Below are 17,804 nucleotides of genomic sequence, written 5' to 3' on the forward strand. Positions count from 1 at the left end.
TGTACACAGGCAGACGTCCATGTAGAGGCCAGCGGCCGCAGGAAGGGGAGAAAATCTCCTGTTCCCAGCACTTAGCAGCCAAAACCAAGAGCCTGTCACATATTAAGGAAAGCATAAGGTGGGTGTGCACCTGTAGCTCCCACTATGTCTGTGTGTGTGTGTGTGTGATTGTTTTAAAGAAAGCTTGTGGATCTCTGGTTACCCTCCTGAATTGCGAGTGCACAAACATCACTCGTCTTAATCCCAAATAGGATTCTCGTGATTACTCATCTCACCTTACGCTGTGTCTCAGCTTCTTGTTTTACTAAGCAAACACACAAGCACAACCACAAAGATGCGCTGAGTCTGCATAACAAAAAAACATATCAAACTGCCATATTTACTGTTTCGGAATTATTTCAGCCTGATCTGACCCATACCAGTGATTTTTAATTGGTGTAAATAATAGTCTTGGTGATGGGGGGAGGGGGGGTGGTGTTACATTTTAAGGGCACCACAAAAAGACTACCAGTTAAAACATTTTGAGTATAAATGTAAATAATTTTGGGAAATTTGAAATAAAATTATAAAAAATAAAAAATAAAATAATAAAAATTCTAAAATGTATTAAACAGAAAACCATATATGTATATATATAATGCAAAAGCATCTAAGTGCCATCTGAAATTTTCTTCTAAAATCTGCATTTTTATCAGGCTCTTATGTTTAGGTTCAGTAATTTTACTTTAATGGCAGTGTATAGGTCATTTTCTATGCAATAATAGTTAAATAACTGAACATAAACATAAAAGCCTGATAAAAATGTTCATTTTAGATGAAAATGTTAGACGGCAGATAATGTTATACATTTTTTGGACATTGGTTAAAAGACATTGAAAGAGTCAGAAATGCTATAAAACATATATTTTTTAAACATACTGACTATTAATATTTTTGCATAATCAATCGTTCTGTTAATGTGCACGATCATATAGTGATAGTGAAGTGTGGTGACCCACCGTGAGCGCGGAGAGTTTGTGCGCGTGTCCTGCGTAAAGAGCGCAGAGCAGCAGCAGGACCGAGACGCGCATCCTCACAGCTCTCCAGACGCACCAAATCCTCAGAAACTCACTCTAGACCCGATCGATTCTCCAACGTGACGCGTAATTCCTTAAATCGCGTCCCTTCACAGCTCTCGGTGTGTGCTCGGTATCGCGGGCGTGGACTGTGTTCTGCGTGATTTCCCTTTGCGTAATGAAGTGAAGCGCTCGGTTTGGACTGTCTTTACTCTCTCCTCTGCTCAAGTGTGTGACTCTCTCTCTCTCTCTCCCTCGGTGTGTGTGTGTGTGTTTATCGGATGCCCGTGCTGTAGTCGGGAGGTAAGTTTGGGTGGAATCTCTTACAGATGCTGGTAGCTGAGGGGGAAATCTTCTGTCTTCTCCCTCCCTCTGTTCTTTCTTCTCAACAACACACGTGAACCACTCTTTGTTTAGATGATAAGCTGTACTGGTTTATAATATAATATAATATAATATAATATAATATAATATAATATAATATAATATAATATAATATAATATAATATAATATAATCATGAGATAAATAATTATGACGTAGCCTAATTCTGACCGTTTGGGAATACGTGTACACACGATCAATGTAAAATGATGATGTTTAACACTTTTCATCTTCATTTACAGTTTTTATCCACATAAATCCATCATCCTCAGCATAAGAAGCACCATGTCATCATCATCAATAAAATCTCTTCTGTATCTCATTGTGCGTTTTTATTTATTTATATATATTTTAACACTTTTTCTAGTTTGCACTAACATGCCAGAGTAGCTTAAAGTAATTTAAAACAAACACTTTGAACAGCATTTCTCCAGTTCTCTTCAAGCCAAATAAGTAGACATGTGGCAGCAGTTATTGAAACTCATAACAGCCTCGATTCCCACGAGTGCAGAGACAAAACTACACATGTGGGAATTCAGAGTATTGTTCATTCAAAGGACACACTTTCTATTTTTGCCTCTCGTGTTTAGTAGTTCTCTGTGAGATATTAATTCACTCACTGGATTCATTAGCTCTACACTAAATATTAATTGGGTGTCTTGTTGCTGACAAAATCGCAATAATCCATGGTGTTTCATTACTTGTCTTGTGAGTTGACGAAATTCCTCATTATAAAAGCCTATAAAAACTGATGAAATAGCTGCAGAGTGTTAGAATGAATATGATAGGCAGATGTGAATCCTTAATTATAGGAACATCTGCGACATCTACAGGACACGTGTGGAAATGCAGCTCGATTTCAGAAAACATTCACCATAAAAATAACGGAAAATGCCAATATGCGGCAAATAATAATAATAATAAGTATAATTATTATTATTATTATTATTATTATGTAACAATTTTTCTAATTATATATATATATATATATATATATATATATATATATATATATATATATATATATATATATATATATATATATATATATATATATATATATATATATATATATAACTTAAAGTTAATATACTACTACAGTAAATTAAATATACTACCAAAACTTTAATAATTTATTCGTTTTTCCATTTTATGGGTATTTACAGTCTTTGTTATTAGTAAGGAATTATTGTGTCACATAGTTTATTTTGAATGTGATGATGATGATGATGATGATTATGAATTTGCTTTTTTGGGAGGATTTCCTAAATTTGACTGAAATAAAAGAGAAAAAATGAAAATGTGATATTTTGTATATTTATGGGAAAAAAGCAAAAAACAAACAAACATGATTTAGTAATTACCATAATTACATTCGAACGTTGTTTTATGTTTTAAGAATAGATCCTGTAAAACTTTATCAAATTTCTACATATTTCACAAGGAACTGTGTTATTATTAAATGTAAATTATAGAAACACAGGTCCCCATAAATATTTATGAAAAATGTATTGAAAAATGGTTTTACTTTTGTAAAAGAGTAGCTAGTAACCATATTTTATTTTTCTAATCCTTTCTAAGACTAAGCCTATGTTAACTCTATTTTATTCAATAAAGCTGCTGGTTAAAAAAAAAAGACACACACACAAAAAAAATCGTTGGCATGCACCATTACTTTGAGTGTTTTAAAATAGCTTGTTTCGCGTCTGAATTAAGCATAGACAGTAAAAGAATTAAGTCTTATGTCCAATTCAGCCAAAGGATTCCGCCAATGGCCCAAAATGCATTGTGCGCTTCGACTGCGTCACCGGAAACATGTGCAGTGGACTTCCTCTCTCTTCTCCGCGCGTGCATTGCGGCAGTCGTGGGATTTATTAAAGGTTTCGTAACGGATTAAACACCAACTAGAGGAATAAACCTTCCTCATCTCTAATTACCCGATGGACGACGAAGAGGTGAGTGCGCGTGACTGTGTAGCTAGCTTCACGAGCGCGTGCGTGAGAGATTAAACGTGTTTTGAAGTTCATCAATGGCGCGTCACGATAAGACTGTCACTCTCTTTTCAGTTAACGTTACATATGCCAACCTGCATGTTTGTGTTTAAATGTCAGACTTTATAATGTAAACTCTCTCTTTTTGTTTGCAGTATGACCCTTATAACACTCCCAGTGATTATGACCATCACACCGGTAAGGAACGTTATTGATTATCATCTGTATGACCATTTTATATGGGTGTCTATTTTTGGTAATATTAAGCTTTATGTCATCCTAATAAAGCTTCTGAATAGATTGCATAGCTTCTAGACAGATAAGTGAGTAGACGTGTGCTGTTATAAAAGTCTGTGTGTTTTGCAGGTGACCCTAAAGCTGATCTGGCGTATGAACGTCAGTACGAGCACCAGCAGACGTATCATGTGATCCCTGAGGTCATCAAGAACTTCCTGCAGTATTTTCATAAGACCGTCTCAAACCTGATCGATGAGAAGGTTTACGAGCTGCAGGCCAACCGCGTGTCCAGCGAGAGCATTGAGCAGAAGATCTACGAGATCCAGGAAGTGTATGAGAACAGGTGCGCAGCCGTACGGTTATAAGACCGGCTTGTACTGATGTCTGGAAATGTTGATTTAGCTTTTATCTCACTTTAGCTGGAACAAGCTGACCGAGCGCTTCTTTAAGACTTCACCATGGCCGGAGGCAGAGGCCATCGCTTCCCTGGTTGGCAACGGTGAGTGATCTTTGCTCATCAGAAGCTCTGAATTGAATGTTTCTTTACTGACATGTGCGTGTTGTTTTGTCTGTTACAGATGCGGTTTTCTTGATCCTCTACAAGGAGCTTTATTACAGGCACATCTACGCCAAAGTCAGCGTGAGTGTTTGCGCTCACCTGTCTCGTGGAATTACAACAAGAGTCTTTGTGAATATGGTCTTTCTCAGCTCTTGTCTGATGTGAAGGACTGTCAATAATGAGGCTTTTTCTCTTTTGCAGGGAGGTCCAACTCTTGACCAGAGATTTGAGTCCTACTACAATTACTGCAACCTCTTCAACTACATCCTCAGTGAGTGCAAACACATCATTTACTTGTGATGGAATTAAATTTGGGCACTATTTCTAATGTTTTTGTTGTGTAATAAACAATTTGAGCCACTTTAGTGTAAAAACTTAAATAGTGAAATATGTAGACAATGTATCTTCTTATTTGAGCAACATTTTAAGGAATTCATTCCTTATGTTGTAGTTGGTAAAATTGTTGTCAAAGTTATTCTATGTTCCCTATACACTAATGTTCAAATGTTTGGGATCTTTTATTTTTTTTTTTTTTTTTGAAAGGCATTAATGCACTTTTTTTTTCAGCAATGATGCATTAAATTGATTAATAGTGATTCCATTTATGTAACAACTTTTTTTCTTTTTTTTTTTTTTTTTAAGTATGCTGCTCTTTTGATCTTTCTATTCATTTTAGAATCCTTAAAGAAATGTTTCACAGATTCCACAAAAATATTAAGCAGCACTACATTGATAAATATGTTTTGAGCAGAAAATCAAAAGCATGATTTCTGAAGGATCGTGTGATACTGAACACTAGAGTAATGATGCTAAAATGTATAATACATAATAAAATTCTGCTTTATCAAAGGAATAAATGACAATTTCAAATTTATTAAAGTAGAATTTATTTTGAATTGTAATAATATTTTACAATAAAACTGCTTTTACTGTATTTTTGATTAAGTAAAGGCAGTTTTGGTCATAAAAAAAAATGCAATTCAAAATCATAAAAATTTACTGACCCCAACATTTTGAATGTTTGTGCTTTTTGAATATTGTCAAAGGGTTTATGTTCAGGTCAGCCAGTCTGTTGAAGTAGTCAATTGAAATGGGTTTGATGGATTTAATGCGTTTAATGTTGTCAGATGCTGATGGACCAGCACCTCTGGAGCTTCCTAACCAGTGGTTATGGGACATAATTGATGAGTTCATTTACCAGGTAAGTTTGTTGAGAAGACCCTTGGTCCTCATAAGTCCTCTTATACTGCTGGCTCCTGTGTTACTGATGTGTTCGTGTAGAAGTGAAATTCTCTCTCTTCATTCTGCAGTTCCAGTCGTTCAGTCAGTATCGCTGTAAGACGGCCCAGAAGTCAGAGGAGGAGATCGAGTTCCTGAGGAACAATCCCAAGATCTGGAACGTTCACAGCGTGCTGAATGTCCTTCACTCTCTGGTGGACAAGAGCAACATCAACGGTCAGCTGGAGGTGTACACCAGCGGAGGTGAAAGACGCCAACCAGCTCTCATGCCTTGGTTTCTTGTTCGTCTGATCCAGATGTCAGTGTGACGCTTGTGTTTGTGTCACAGGTGACCCAGAGTCCGTGGCTGGAGAATACGGCCGTCACTCTCTCTATAAGATGTTGGGTTATTTCAGTCTGGTGGGATTGCTGAGGCTTCACTCTCTGCTGGGCGATTACTATCAGGCCATCAAAGTCCTGGAGAACATCGAGCTCAACAAGAAGGTAAGAAAATATCCCTCTATTGTCACTGGGAAAGTAGTGTTGTCTCAAGACAATAAAAAAAAAAAAAAACCTAAATCTGGTTGTTTGTGTTTTTCAGAGCATGTATTCACGTGTGCCCGAGTGTCAGATCACCACATATTATTATGTGGGTTTCGCGTATCTGATGATGAGACGCTATCAGGACGCCATTCGTGTCTTCGCTAACATCCTGTTGTACATCCAGAGGACCAGAAACATGTTCCAGAGAACCACCTACAAGTATGAGATGGTCAGTGCTTTCTGTCTTTGTGGTATTGGTTGTTAAAATGCTTAAATGACACTGTTACTGTAAAAAGAATACCGTATTTTTCTGACTGTAAGACACACCTGAGTATAAGTCGCATCAGTCCAAAAATACGCCATGACGAGGAAAAAAGTCGCACTGGACTATAAGTCGCATTTATTTAGAACCAAGAACCAAGAGAAAACATTACCGTCTACAGCCGCGAGAGGAGGCGCTCTGCTTTCTTTGGCAGGCTACAGGAGCAGCATAGAGCGCCCTCTGGCGGCTGTAGACGGTAATGTTTTCTCTTGGTTAATTTCTCTTGGTTCATGTCAAATTCATTTTGATAAATAAGTCGCACCTGACTATAAGTCGCAGGACCAGCCAAATTATGAAAAAAAAGTGTGACTTATAGTCCGGAAAATACCGTAATGCTGATGTAATTATTAAATTATGCAAATCCTGAAGAAGGTGCTGCTGTAATTTTGTGCATTGATATTCCAGGTGTTTTAATTGAAGATTGTTTTCAATCTAAATTGTGTATTGTTTTCTTCACAGATTAATAAACAGAACGAGCAGATGCACGGTCTGCTGGCCATCGCTCTCACTATGTACCCCATGCGCATCGATGAGAGCATCCACACACAGCTGCGCGAGAAATACGGAGACAAGATGCTCCGCATGCAGAAAGGGTGAGAACACACACACATTATGCTTGATTATGCTAAGTTAACATACCACACTTAGGGGATGGAAACAAAATGTATTATCAATGTTTGTGAAAGGATCTTAGATTTACCGCATTTATTTGAACAAAAATACAGTAAAACGGTAATATTGTGAAATATTATTGAAATATAAAAGGATATTCCACCCCAAAAAGAAAATTTTCATTAATCACTTTACCACCATGTCGTTCCAAACCCGTAAAAGCTTTGTTCGTCTTCAGAACACAATTTAAGATATGTGGAGAGACACAGAGGAGACAAATGGTTGAATCAAGTTGTTATTTTTGTGTTCTGCTTGTACAAACAGTATTCTCGTCGCTTCGTAACATTACGGTAGAACCACTGATGGCAGATAGACTATTTTGACGATGTCTTTCATCCTTTTCTGGACCTTGACAGTGTCATTTACTTGGCAGTCTATGGGACAGTCACAAGCCTCACAGTTTTCATCCAAAATATCTTCAATTGTGTTCTGAAGATGAACAAAGCTTTTAGTGGTTTGGAACGACATGGGGTTAAGTGATTAATGACAAATTATTTTTGGGGTGGAGTATCCCTTTAAAATAACTTTACCATTTCAATGTTTTTTATTTCTGTGATGAAATAAGATACATATTCAGGATTCTTTGATAAATAGAAAGTTCAGACAAACAGCATTTATTTGAAATAAAAAACAACAAAATTTTTTGTCATAAATGTCTTGATTAATTTAAAACATCCTTGCTCAATTTAATGTAAACCTTTTTTTAATTACTGTCCCCAAAATTTTTGATCACAGCATATATTTTGATATTTAGAAAAAAAGGATAATATAATGTATAATTTACATAAGACATTCATCTAAAATAAAAGGAGCAGCTAAGTTTTTTTGTTTCTCCTCTTTTTCAGAGATCTTCAGGTGTTCGAGGAGTTGTTCAGCTTCGCCTGCCCCAAGTTTCTGTCACCCGTAGTTCCAAACTATGATAATGTTCATCCTAATTACCACAAAGAACCATTCCAGCAGCAGCTGAAGGTGTTTGCAGAGGAGGTTCAGCAGCAGGCGCAGCTCTCCACCATCCGCAGGTACAACAGCAGTTCTGTCTCTTCTGATGAATTCTATGATGATGTGTAATGAGATCTCCTTCACTTTGGCGATTGGCTATTAGAAAAGCTGTGAAATGTCCTCTGCTGACTCCATGCGTCTCTCTCAGTTTCCTGAAGCTCTACACCACCATGCCTGTGGCCAAACTGGCTGGATTCCTGGACATGTCCGAGCAGGAGTTTCGCATCCAGCTTCTGGTCTTCAAACACAAGATGAAGAACCTGGTGTGGACCAGCGGCGTCTCTGCTCTGGATGGAGAATTTCAATCTGCCTCTGAGGTCGACTTCTACATTGACAAGGTTTGTGTGTGTGTTGAGTTTCTGTCTTTAAACTGCCAAATAGAATTTTATATTTTGAAAATAATATTTAGTAAGCTGGAGGTTTTTTACTGGCAAGTCACTCTAAAAGTGAATGTACTTGGTCTTCCACCAGGATATGATCCATATTGCAGACACCAAGGTTGCCCGTCGATATGGAGATTTCTTCATCCGACAGATCCACAAGTTTGAGGAGGTTCGTGCTCTTGAATAATTTTTAAACATTTACATTTTTGTAAATTTTCTCTAAATTTCTGAACATTTATTTCCTTTGTTAAATTCCAGTTTATGGATCTGTTTTTGAATGGATCCTCTATGTCGTCATGTTTTGATTGTACCTCATTTATCTTCTGTAGCTTAACCGAACGCTGAAGAAAATGCCTCTGACTGGTGCCTCCTCTAGTTCGAGTACCTCCACATCACGTGCCACATAATGCAGATCCCACCAGATGAACTAATCAAACCCTAATTTGATCTGACTGTGATATCCACCAATCACAGGCTAACCCAGACTTCTCAACCAATCAGCTACTCCTTAAACCAGTTGGAGGCCATTTCTGAACCATAAGCCCTTTCAGTTCATTTCACTGACTTGTTCTGGACATAAGTAAAACTGATAGGAGTCTGTTTTTCTAAATCAATAAAAATTTATGATGTGGCTGAACTGTAGTTTAAAGTCGTCTTTGAGTTAACAGTGACAATTTACATAGGTTCATGTTTCATAAATGAGGCTCTGAGTATCTGTTTACACTTGCACTTTACACACATGAAGGCCTGCAATTCTAGTATGCATGCCCCTAGGTGGCGGAAGAATCTTTGTATTCAGTTGCATGATCTAGCAAGAGGATCAAAAACAATGCAAAATCACATTTTTTTTCTTTCCATTTATTTTAGACAACTTTGGGGTTCACAACATATTCCAACAAAAAATACCTTCCACTTTGACAGCAGCATTTTTATGGGTGTCAGGATTGTGTAATCGTTTAACTTTTCCAGTTTGATTTTAATACACTATTCAAAAAGTAACAGGACTTTTAAGATATACAATTTTCTGTCAGTGCAGTGTATATCCTGTATCATGGGCCATGTTACTCTCTTTAATATCCTGCTTCTGGGCTTTAATACACAGAGGAATGCCGTCCTCATGATGAATGCTGCTTTAGTCAATATTTTATCATCTTCAGGACCTTAAGGCAAAACCATTGCATATTTTGTTTATTGAAACAGGATCCACAAAGACTTTCCATATACAGCCTCAATGCTGGTGACTAGACAATAATGAGAGGGAACAAAAGAATGCCTTAAAACACACAAAATTCAAATAATCTGGTATAAAATGTTGAAAAATAAATACAATTAAATACAACCATTTATACTCAACTCTAGTAGGTCAACATTTTTCTTTTCCAAAAATATCTTTTGTAATCTTTATTTTTCTATATCAAAAAAGTAAAGGAAAATAAAGACATGGTATTTGCTCTTCTTAGGTTCTTCTCAGTGTTGTGTAAATGAACCATAATAGCTTGACTTTTATATTAGACTTTTCTGCCTTTTTTTTTTTTTAAAGGTAAAATCGAGTTATGGCATGACATGAACCTTTCAAGCAGTTTCACTGTGTATAGTTTCACTGCCGTTTTTATTCAAACACAACACACACAAGTCTTTCAGTTCGAGCAAAAATTAAATGTTTTGTAGCTGACCAGACAAACCTCTGGCCTCAGTGTTCAGTGGAAACAGTGTGTGGTCTGCTGACTGGCTTTCCTCATTAGTCCATGGAACAGCTTTTTGTCCATTTTCTTGAATGTAGTCATCCACTTTTTTCAGATAGTCCACAATTTTTTAAAGAGTTCATGAAGTCATTTTTGTAATGTCTTAAAAGTCACTATAAAGACACGGACACAGAGCAGCTTGCAGTACAGTCTGTGTTCTTGTGTTTGTTTATTCTTTATATCAAATGGGCTTTTCACACTTGTTAACCCATGGTTTATAAATAAATCAATAAAGCATGTTTTTACATGGTTAACAATTTTAAAGCACACGACCTGCTTTTACAAACGTGTAAATGAGGCCATCTTGCCTTAAAAGTATAGCATCTCATATTTTTCACTAAACCGTAGCAGTGTAGTACCACTTAAATTATTTAGATATGACATTTAGCTCTATCAAGTATTCAGAATTAAAACCATTCATGTTCTGGTAAAACCTTGACAATTTTTAAGTAAATTGCTGTAAATTACTGGACAACTTTACCGGTAAATACAAAAATGTGCTGTTTACACAGGCAAGGATTGATTCCATCTTTTTACTGGTAAAGCACCATTCAAACACCGGTTCCAAATTACAGATCAATTCTGTGAAATCACTAACCAAATGTTCACATTCATGCAGCTTCTTTTGTCCCAGAGAGATTGCATTAAATGACTTCAAACTGAACTACACAGCGCACATCTGTGTCAATGTTATGATTGGTTATGATTACCTATGATCACACACTGCACATTACCAGTAATTAACTGGTAATGTTACAACTTCTCGTACTGGTAAATTGTAGGAAAAGTATTTTTGAAAAGGTCCTGTTCACACATTATCTCCTAATGGTAACTTACCGGTAGTTTACTAGTAAAATCTGTATTTGTGAATGGGGCTTTTGTTTCAATATTTCATTTGAATCGTGGTAACCAAACACCACAACAAACCTCGAGTGTCCACTGAACTCAACTGTGTCACATCTTGTTCAATCAGTAGAAATGAATCTCGAGATCCACGGGTTCCGTTATAATGCATTGCTCTCCATCTCTTGTGCTCCTTGTCAAACTAAATGCCAAACGCGACTGAGCTACAAGAGTTTTGGTACAGAATGTGATAATATTTACGAACATAACGCATTATGGAACTATCTGGAAAATACTGCGACACTGACAGTAATTTGCAATATGAGTACCGCAATAATACTAGCAGTGACGACAGCTAAAAGTCAGCCATTTGTAAGTTAGATTGGGTGAAAAGACGCAGCAACATGAGCTCATTTAATGGCGTGTGTTTAGGGGGGAATTTCATTTTTTCAACCAATAAATTAAGCTAAAAAAAAAAAAACTTTAACAAAGGCCTGAAACTTGGTATGATGAGCACTTCCTGTGTCTCTTTAAGAAGAATCGCTTTATGTACTCTGCCCAAATGTAAGTCACTTTGGACAAAAGCACCTGCAAAATGACAATGTTAATGCAATGGCAGACAAGAGGAACTGTTTGTGCTTTGTGAATTTAAACACTATGCACTATTTCGAAGTGTGAAATAATGTTTAACCCAGGGTTAATCACGGTGTGAAAAGCCCCAGAGATATACTCTCATAAGCAGTGGTGTCCCACTAAAATATAAAAAAGTAACTAAATAAAAAAAAATAGTGTCTGTATTCGGCCTTCCACTGATCTGAGAGTGCATTCATCCCCTTGTGTAGTTTGAGTGAGTGTGTGCGGTTAAAGTCTCATTACTCTTGAAGTATCTCTGACAAGATGAGCTGCCCTTGTTTTGTGTGTTCCAGGTCCACACACATACTACACATCTACACACCCTCCTCACACCTGGCCCTTACAAACCTGAACTCTTCTCCACATCGCAGGAAAGAGTTTCCATTAAAAACAAGAAGCCAGGCATGCCATGCACATTGTACATTTTCTCAGACCAGCGAGGCCTCGGCTAGTCATAATTCTGTGATCTCTAACGGACTCCCAGACAGAGTGTCATTGCCCTTGTTTCTGTGCAAAGGTGTGGATTTTGCAGATTCTGTACGGGCATTGCGTTCAGCATACAGTCCACCATCTGCGTGCAAGGCTTCAAGGGAGCGTGCCAGCGCCCGCTGATCATCTTCAGGCAGGCTGTTGAGGTCAGAGGTCAACAGCGTGCCTGTGCTGCCGTGAACCGCATGCACCCCATCAGGACCCCTGAGCTCGATTGGGAGTTTGTGCTTGAAGCGAAGGGTTCCTCGACCTCCGACACCAACACGTTCCTCGTCATCTTCATCCAGGTCACTTTGGATCAGCTGAGAGATGGATGGATGAATGAATGAAATTGATGCAATGATGGAGTGATGAATGCATGAATGAATGTATGGATGGATGGTTGGGTGGGTTTATGGTAATTTTTTTGGATGGTTTGATGATTCATTTATGGATTGGTGAATGGATACAAGGAAAGCAGGATACAATGATAAAACAATGAACGGAATGATGGAGTCATGAATGGACATATGGGGATGTAATTATGGATAGATGCAATAGTAGTTGAATGCATGGATGGACAGATGCATGGATGAGTGAGTAAATGGAGGAATTAATTTTTTTTTTTAGTTGATGAATGTAATAATGGATTGTTGAATATATTGATGGATTGTAGATGATGGAGTGATAAATATATGGATGGTGGGATGGAGTTGTCAATGAGATGGATGCATGGAATTATGGATTGGTAGATGAATAGATGGATGCATGTGGGTGAATAAAAGGAAAGATGGATGCAGTGATGGCATGATGAATAGATGGATGGTGAGATGGAAATGTTGATGGTTGCAATTATAGATGGACGTGTGGAGTTTTGGTTTGGTAGATGCATTGATGAATAAATGGATGCATGAAGGTTGGGTAGATTGATGGATTCAACAATACATGTATGGAATAACAGATAGATGGATGCATGGATGGATTCAAGACAATGTAAGGAAGGAGAAAAATAACCATTAACAACAAATAAACTTACAATTTGACAACAGTTTTAGAGGAAACAGAGATCTGTGAAGCAGTGGAGAGCAGTGAGCAGACTGTGAAACAGCCTGGGAAACGTCAGCAGGGTCACATGACTCTGGACAGAAGGAGTATCCAAGGTTTCTACTGAAAGGACAGGGTTGAGATGTAGTCAGCCAGCAGCGAGGAAGAGGATGTAGAGGAAGAGCAAACACAGCACCCTGTCACATCGCCCACCTCTGTGACTGAAGACTGGTCACCGTTGCTGGTTGACTTGGTGACCATGCGGGCGGCAACCAGCTTTTTGAGTCTCAGGTAGTCATCCAGAACCACCTTGAGCAGCGAGCCCTGATTGGATGGCAGCACTTGTCATGTAGTGTCTTATGAACTGAATCCTTTAGCACGATTCTGACAATTCACTTCATTAACAACATGATCTCACTCCACATTTTATTATATTGGGTCCCAAACTGAGTTTAAGACACCATAAATGTTGATTCTAAACTGAAAATACATTTGAAATATGTTCTAGTTTAGATTTGTGTCTAGGAATCAGGCCTCAAAAAGTACTGAAGCACTATGATGATCCCATCTTCTATTATTGCTATCAGCGATCTTTATTGGTTTGCCTGTTTATGTCCTCCAAGCTTTGACAGGTTTATTAGTAGCTCTGATATCAGATTTGGAGTGAATGTTCTAACCTTGATAGGCCCCTCTCTCATGATTTGTCCTAGTTTGGCTATGTTGTCATACTCCTGAATAGCAGCTCGTAGATATCGGTCATCCTCTGGTTTAGAGGCCTGAGGCTCACGTCCAAATGTACCCTATAGAAAACAAGATATTTATTTAGTTCCCTATAACTTGAAGATGACACTTAAAGGGATAGTCACACAAAAATGAACATTTGATGTTTATCTGCTTACCCCCAGGACATTCAAGATTGTAGGTGACACTGTTTCTTCAGTAGAACACAAACTTAGAGATTATTTTTACTGAAACCGTTGCAGTCTGACAGCTTTATAATGTAAGCGTATGGCAATATTATATTATATTCAGAAACATACAATAAAACAAAACAAAAAAACATACACCAACAAAACCAAGCGATCCGCTGTAAAGCAAGAAGAAGAAGAAGCATGTGTCTGCTTGCTATGTTTTTATTTACATTTTATTGTATGTTTTAGCCGTGATTCCCGTCAAATTACATTATAAGACTGATAGACTGCAACGGTTTCAGATAAAAATCTCAGTTTGTGTTTCACTGAAGAAACCGTCACTTCTTGGATGTCATGGGGGTAAGCAGATAAAAATCTAATTTTAATTTTTGGGTGAACTATCCCTTTAAGTAACCCACAAAGGCAAGAGAAGACAAAGAGAAGGTCTAGGTTCGTGTGATGACAATACATGCACCATGGCATGATTTTGACAATTTGTTTTTAGTTTATTACATGTGTGCGAGCCGGGCTGTTCCAGAGGTCAGCAATGTCACTTAAGTCTTCAGGAAGGTCGTCCTCATGCTCTGCCTGTGCTGCTAATTCCAGATTCCTGCAGAAAGGATCTAGCCACACTGGATTTGCTCTACAAGCACACACAGAGAAAGAGATGCATTGTGATGCAATCAATTAAACCTTGCAATTTAGTCCGTTAGATAATAATCAGCATTGTATTTGGAACACATCTCAAATATTAAGAGTATGTTAAGGTTTGCCACACCTGTGATTATTTTAGCAGTTGAGAGCTCTGTTAAGACATATACGGACAGGATCATATCAACTACACCATTGTATCACTCACTCACCCTTCAAACGTGTACTTGTTTGTGTTGGGCATATCCAGAATATCCATCAACCCCTGATTTCCTGAAAATAGAGAGAGAAAACCAAATATGCTTTACCTTGACAACAAACACAAAGCAATGTTTGTTAAACTTGAACCCATGTGAGGATTAGTTTTCACTTCCTCCTGACAGAGGGATGGGACATTCCCAGCAACTTACCTGTGGAGCCAGCAACAATCGCCTTCAGCTTCCTTTTGTGCCTGTTGAAAACAAGAAACAAAAATCTGGTTATGCGTTGAACAGGAAGTGAGTGAATATGGCCAGTTATAGAAAAGGATTTGAAGTGGTGCTTCTTTCTGTGGAAATATAATGCAGAAAGTACTCACACTGTGCGGTAATACCAGTTCATCAGGATAAACAACATAGCTGCAAGGAAGAGTAAAACTGCCAAGATGATAATGGCCATCTGAAAGAAATGAACAGGCATTCATGGTGTGTATAATGTTTTCTTAATACAGCAAATACATCGTATACAAACAAACACACACACACACCTGTAAGTTGGTGAGGTCATCAGGTGCACGAGCAGTCACAGCTGGCTGAACATCCAGAACGTTGTAGTTTCTAAACAGATTCCTCAACTGCTCCTTGTTCTCATCAATCATCTGAATCACCCTGAAAACCAATTCAGTGAATCAATCAATCAATCAATCATCCTGAAAGAATCAAAGCAACTGCAGATTATACTACTGCATTAATCAAATGCAATCATAATCAGTATAAAAAAATCAATCAAGCTGTATAGTTCATGAAACGTCTGCATTTGATATGTATCGATCATGTTTGGTATATAACTCTTACCTCTCCACATCTAGAATACGGTTGGTCTGCTTGTTGACCACATGAATCAGAACATCGGTTTGAGCGAAGTTCACTCTGCCCTTTTTATCCACATGAAACTATGGGAAAGAAATGGTCATGACAGGAGAAATACTGGATATAACTGTAGAGACAAGGATTGTAGTTTAACTTCTCACGATAGTAATAATGACAGCACAAGCATGCGTGTACCTGTACGTCATCAGTGTTGACTATGGCTCCAGTGATGTTTGAGAGCAGGTTTATAAACTCCTCTTGAAACAGTCGCACACGCTCTGGAATTTCATTAATGACGATCTTCACCCGCTGGTCGTCTCTGAGAATGTAAATGCCCACCAGTGTCACATCACTGTGTCCTGCCAGATCGCTCGCCAAAACCTCCACCATAAAATAACCCGGATCATAAGCCATAAACAGGTCATGCGTCCGGATGACTCCATTAGTGTCACCTGAAAAAAAAAAAAAAGAAGAGTCAATAAAAAAACAACACTAATCTAAATTACCTGACATTTCAACAGAAAGTTAAGCAAGTGTGTAAAGCACACACACCAATGATGAAAACGCTGGGCATTTCTTCAGAGTCATTGGAATGTAGTTTGATGTAGTGGATAGACAGAATGTGATAAAGAACAAGACTGTTGTTGCCAATGTCATTATCAATCGCTTGAACCCGGATCAGATCTGAGTCCACTTTAGCATCTGCAGCCACACCTGACAGAGAAAGAGAGACAGGTAAGCTTGCGTTTACTTATCTAAACAGGATGTCATAGGGATTGAATTAAAATAAAACATAAAAGCAGTTAAAATACTTACATAATATATAAACAACATTTATTTTTATTTATGTTACATGAAGGTCGCATTCAACCGTATTGGCATTTTTTCTCAATATTTGTATAATTTATTTGTGCAGCTTAGATTATAACTAGATTACAGAAGTTTCTTTGACAAAATATATGAAGATGATCAGCAAAAGCATAAGTAGAAGTTGCAAGCGGTAGAAAGGGTCAATTTTGATCGGTTAGTGATGCTAGAGGGTTTTAGACAAAATAAATAAATACAAAGTAAATTAAAGCTGCGGTAGGGGAACTTTTGACGCTCTAGCGATTAATAAACAGAACTGCTTGCGTCTTGCGGAAGAACCTCGTAGCCGGAACTACTTCTCTCTGTTTATGTCTATGAAGAATCACAAAGGTACTGGGTTACTCCGCCGCGATATCCCCGAAGCAATCTAAAATAGTCTGAATATAAACACTTATTATAGGTGCACCCTAGTGATTCAGGACAAGCCAAAAACACGGTTTGGAAAATGGATTCATGGTGTACTCGCTTATTATATACATTTTTCTACATTTTGAACACAAACAAAGTTACGGACCGCAGCTCTGATTGGACGAGGTTGCACGAGGTTGAGGGTTTGATTCCCCAGGAACACATGATAAGTAAAAATTGTTAGCCTGGATGCACTGTAAATCGCTTTGGGAAATGGCTTCTGCTAAATACATTAATTTAATTTAATTTTAATTTTTCTGTAGTTTTACTGAGCATCAAAGATATTAGCAACTTTTACTCTACTTCACTATATTTTTGAATAAGCATATGTACTCTTTACTCCACTACATGTGAAATGAGTGTTGCAATTACACATTACATTTTGCATTGCACCAACTACACTGAAAGCACTATTATCTTGCCACTACTCACCCAAACTTGTCAACAAGGCTACATTACATGAATGTAAGTTCCTAAGCAAGTAGTTGTGAATCACAGGTGTTTTCTATTTGAGATGAGGACGTGACTGCAGCGGCAATGACGCTGAAACAGCACATTCAGCGCAAAAAGACTATGATTTTTTTTTTATTTGGATGGATTATTTTATTCACCCATTATACTGAATAGACCTTTTTGAAGGATCTTCTACCTGTGTCCTTCCTGTCTCCTGTGTTGTTTGTAGTCTGTTTGTTCATTGGTTCCTCTTACTTAGTCTACCCAGGTGTGTCTTGTTATGCTTGTTAGCCCTGTGTTTATATACCCCTAGTGTTTCTTTAGTTCCTTGTGAGTTGCTGAGTGTAATTGTAGT

The 17,804-nt window shown here is 37.7% G+C and overlaps 3 protein-coding genes across 7 annotated transcripts in view; 1 reads left to right on the top strand and 2 right to left on the bottom strand.

Annotated features, from left to right (window-relative positions):
• The window catches only part of smoc2 (SPARC related modular calcium binding 2), a 31,309-nt gene extending 29,929 nt beyond the window's left edge, over positions 1 to 1,380 (bottom strand). Inside the window, exon 1 of one of the 4 annotated variants that reach the window (XM_052571683.1) lies at positions 999 to 1,380. In XM_052571683.1, coding sequence (XP_052427643.1) covers positions 999 to 1,070 — 72 coding nt within the window. In that variant the 5' untranslated portion in view covers positions 1,071 to 1,380. The remainder of the gene's footprint in view (positions 1 to 998) is intronic. The other 3 variants (XM_052571681.1, XM_052571684.1, XM_052571682.1) reach the window with 3 other exon arrangements.
• Positions 1,381 to 3,233: 1,853 nt separating this feature from the next.
• Positions 3,234 to 8,999, top strand: eif3s6ip (eukaryotic translation initiation factor 3, subunit 6 interacting protein). The gene is made up of 15 exons (XM_052573042.1): positions 3,234 to 3,393; positions 3,585 to 3,627; positions 3,796 to 4,009; positions 4,086 to 4,165; positions 4,245 to 4,306; positions 4,427 to 4,496; positions 5,353 to 5,426; positions 5,536 to 5,707; positions 5,793 to 5,947; positions 6,045 to 6,215; positions 6,768 to 6,901; positions 7,826 to 7,999; positions 8,128 to 8,317; positions 8,451 to 8,531; positions 8,692 to 8,999. Exons 1-15 carry the CDS (start codon positions 3,379 to 3,381, stop codon positions 8,767 to 8,769), a joined length of 1,713 nt encoding a protein of 570 aa, XP_052429002.1. The 5' UTR covers positions 3,234 to 3,378; the 3' UTR covers positions 8,770 to 8,999.
• Positions 9,000 to 9,221: 222 nt separating this feature from the next.
• Positions 9,222 to 17,804, bottom strand: part of cdh23 (cadherin-related 23) — a 226,438-nt gene continuing 217,855 nt past the window's right edge. The window contains exons 58-68 of one of the 2 annotated variants that reach the window (XM_052573041.1): positions 16,274 to 16,435; positions 15,917 to 16,173; positions 15,707 to 15,804; positions 15,400 to 15,520; positions 15,232 to 15,311; positions 15,065 to 15,105; positions 14,867 to 14,927; positions 14,517 to 14,646; positions 13,770 to 13,892; positions 13,306 to 13,416; positions 9,222 to 12,371 (exon numbers count right to left, since the gene is read on the bottom strand). In XM_052573041.1, coding sequence (XP_052429001.1) covers positions 12,033 to 12,371; positions 13,306 to 13,416; positions 13,770 to 13,892; positions 14,517 to 14,646; positions 14,867 to 14,927; positions 15,065 to 15,105; positions 15,232 to 15,311; positions 15,400 to 15,520; positions 15,707 to 15,804; positions 15,917 to 16,173; positions 16,274 to 16,435 — 1,523 coding nt within the window. In that variant the 3' untranslated portion in view covers positions 9,222 to 12,032. Of the gene's footprint in view, positions 12,372 to 13,084; positions 13,417 to 13,769; positions 13,893 to 14,516; positions 14,647 to 14,866; positions 14,928 to 15,064; positions 15,106 to 15,231; positions 15,312 to 15,399; positions 15,521 to 15,706; positions 15,805 to 15,916; positions 16,174 to 16,273; positions 16,436 to 17,804 lie in introns of both variants that reach the window. The other variant, XR_008156620.1, reaches the window with a different exon arrangement.

The sequence above is a fragment of the Carassius gibelio genome, chromosome B13 (assembly GCF_023724105.1).
Source record: "Carassius gibelio isolate Cgi1373 ecotype wild population from Czech Republic chromosome B13, carGib1.2-hapl.c, whole genome shotgun sequence".
Lineage (NCBI taxonomy): Eukaryota > Metazoa > Chordata > Actinopteri > Cypriniformes > Cyprinidae > Carassius > Carassius gibelio.

What these genes read in the sequence shown, in the direction of transcription:
- eif3s6ip (XM_052573042.1), top strand. An exon ending in CAGGAAGTGTATGAGAACAG is followed by an intron (nt 4,010 to 4,085) that starts GTGCGCAGCCGT and finishes ATCTCACTTTAG; the next exon opens with CTGGAACAAGCTGACCGAGC. An exon ending in CCTCTTCAACTACATCCTCA is followed by an intron (nt 4,497 to 5,352) that starts GTGAGTGCAAAC and finishes TAATGTTGTCAG; the next exon opens with ATGCTGATGGACCAGCACCT.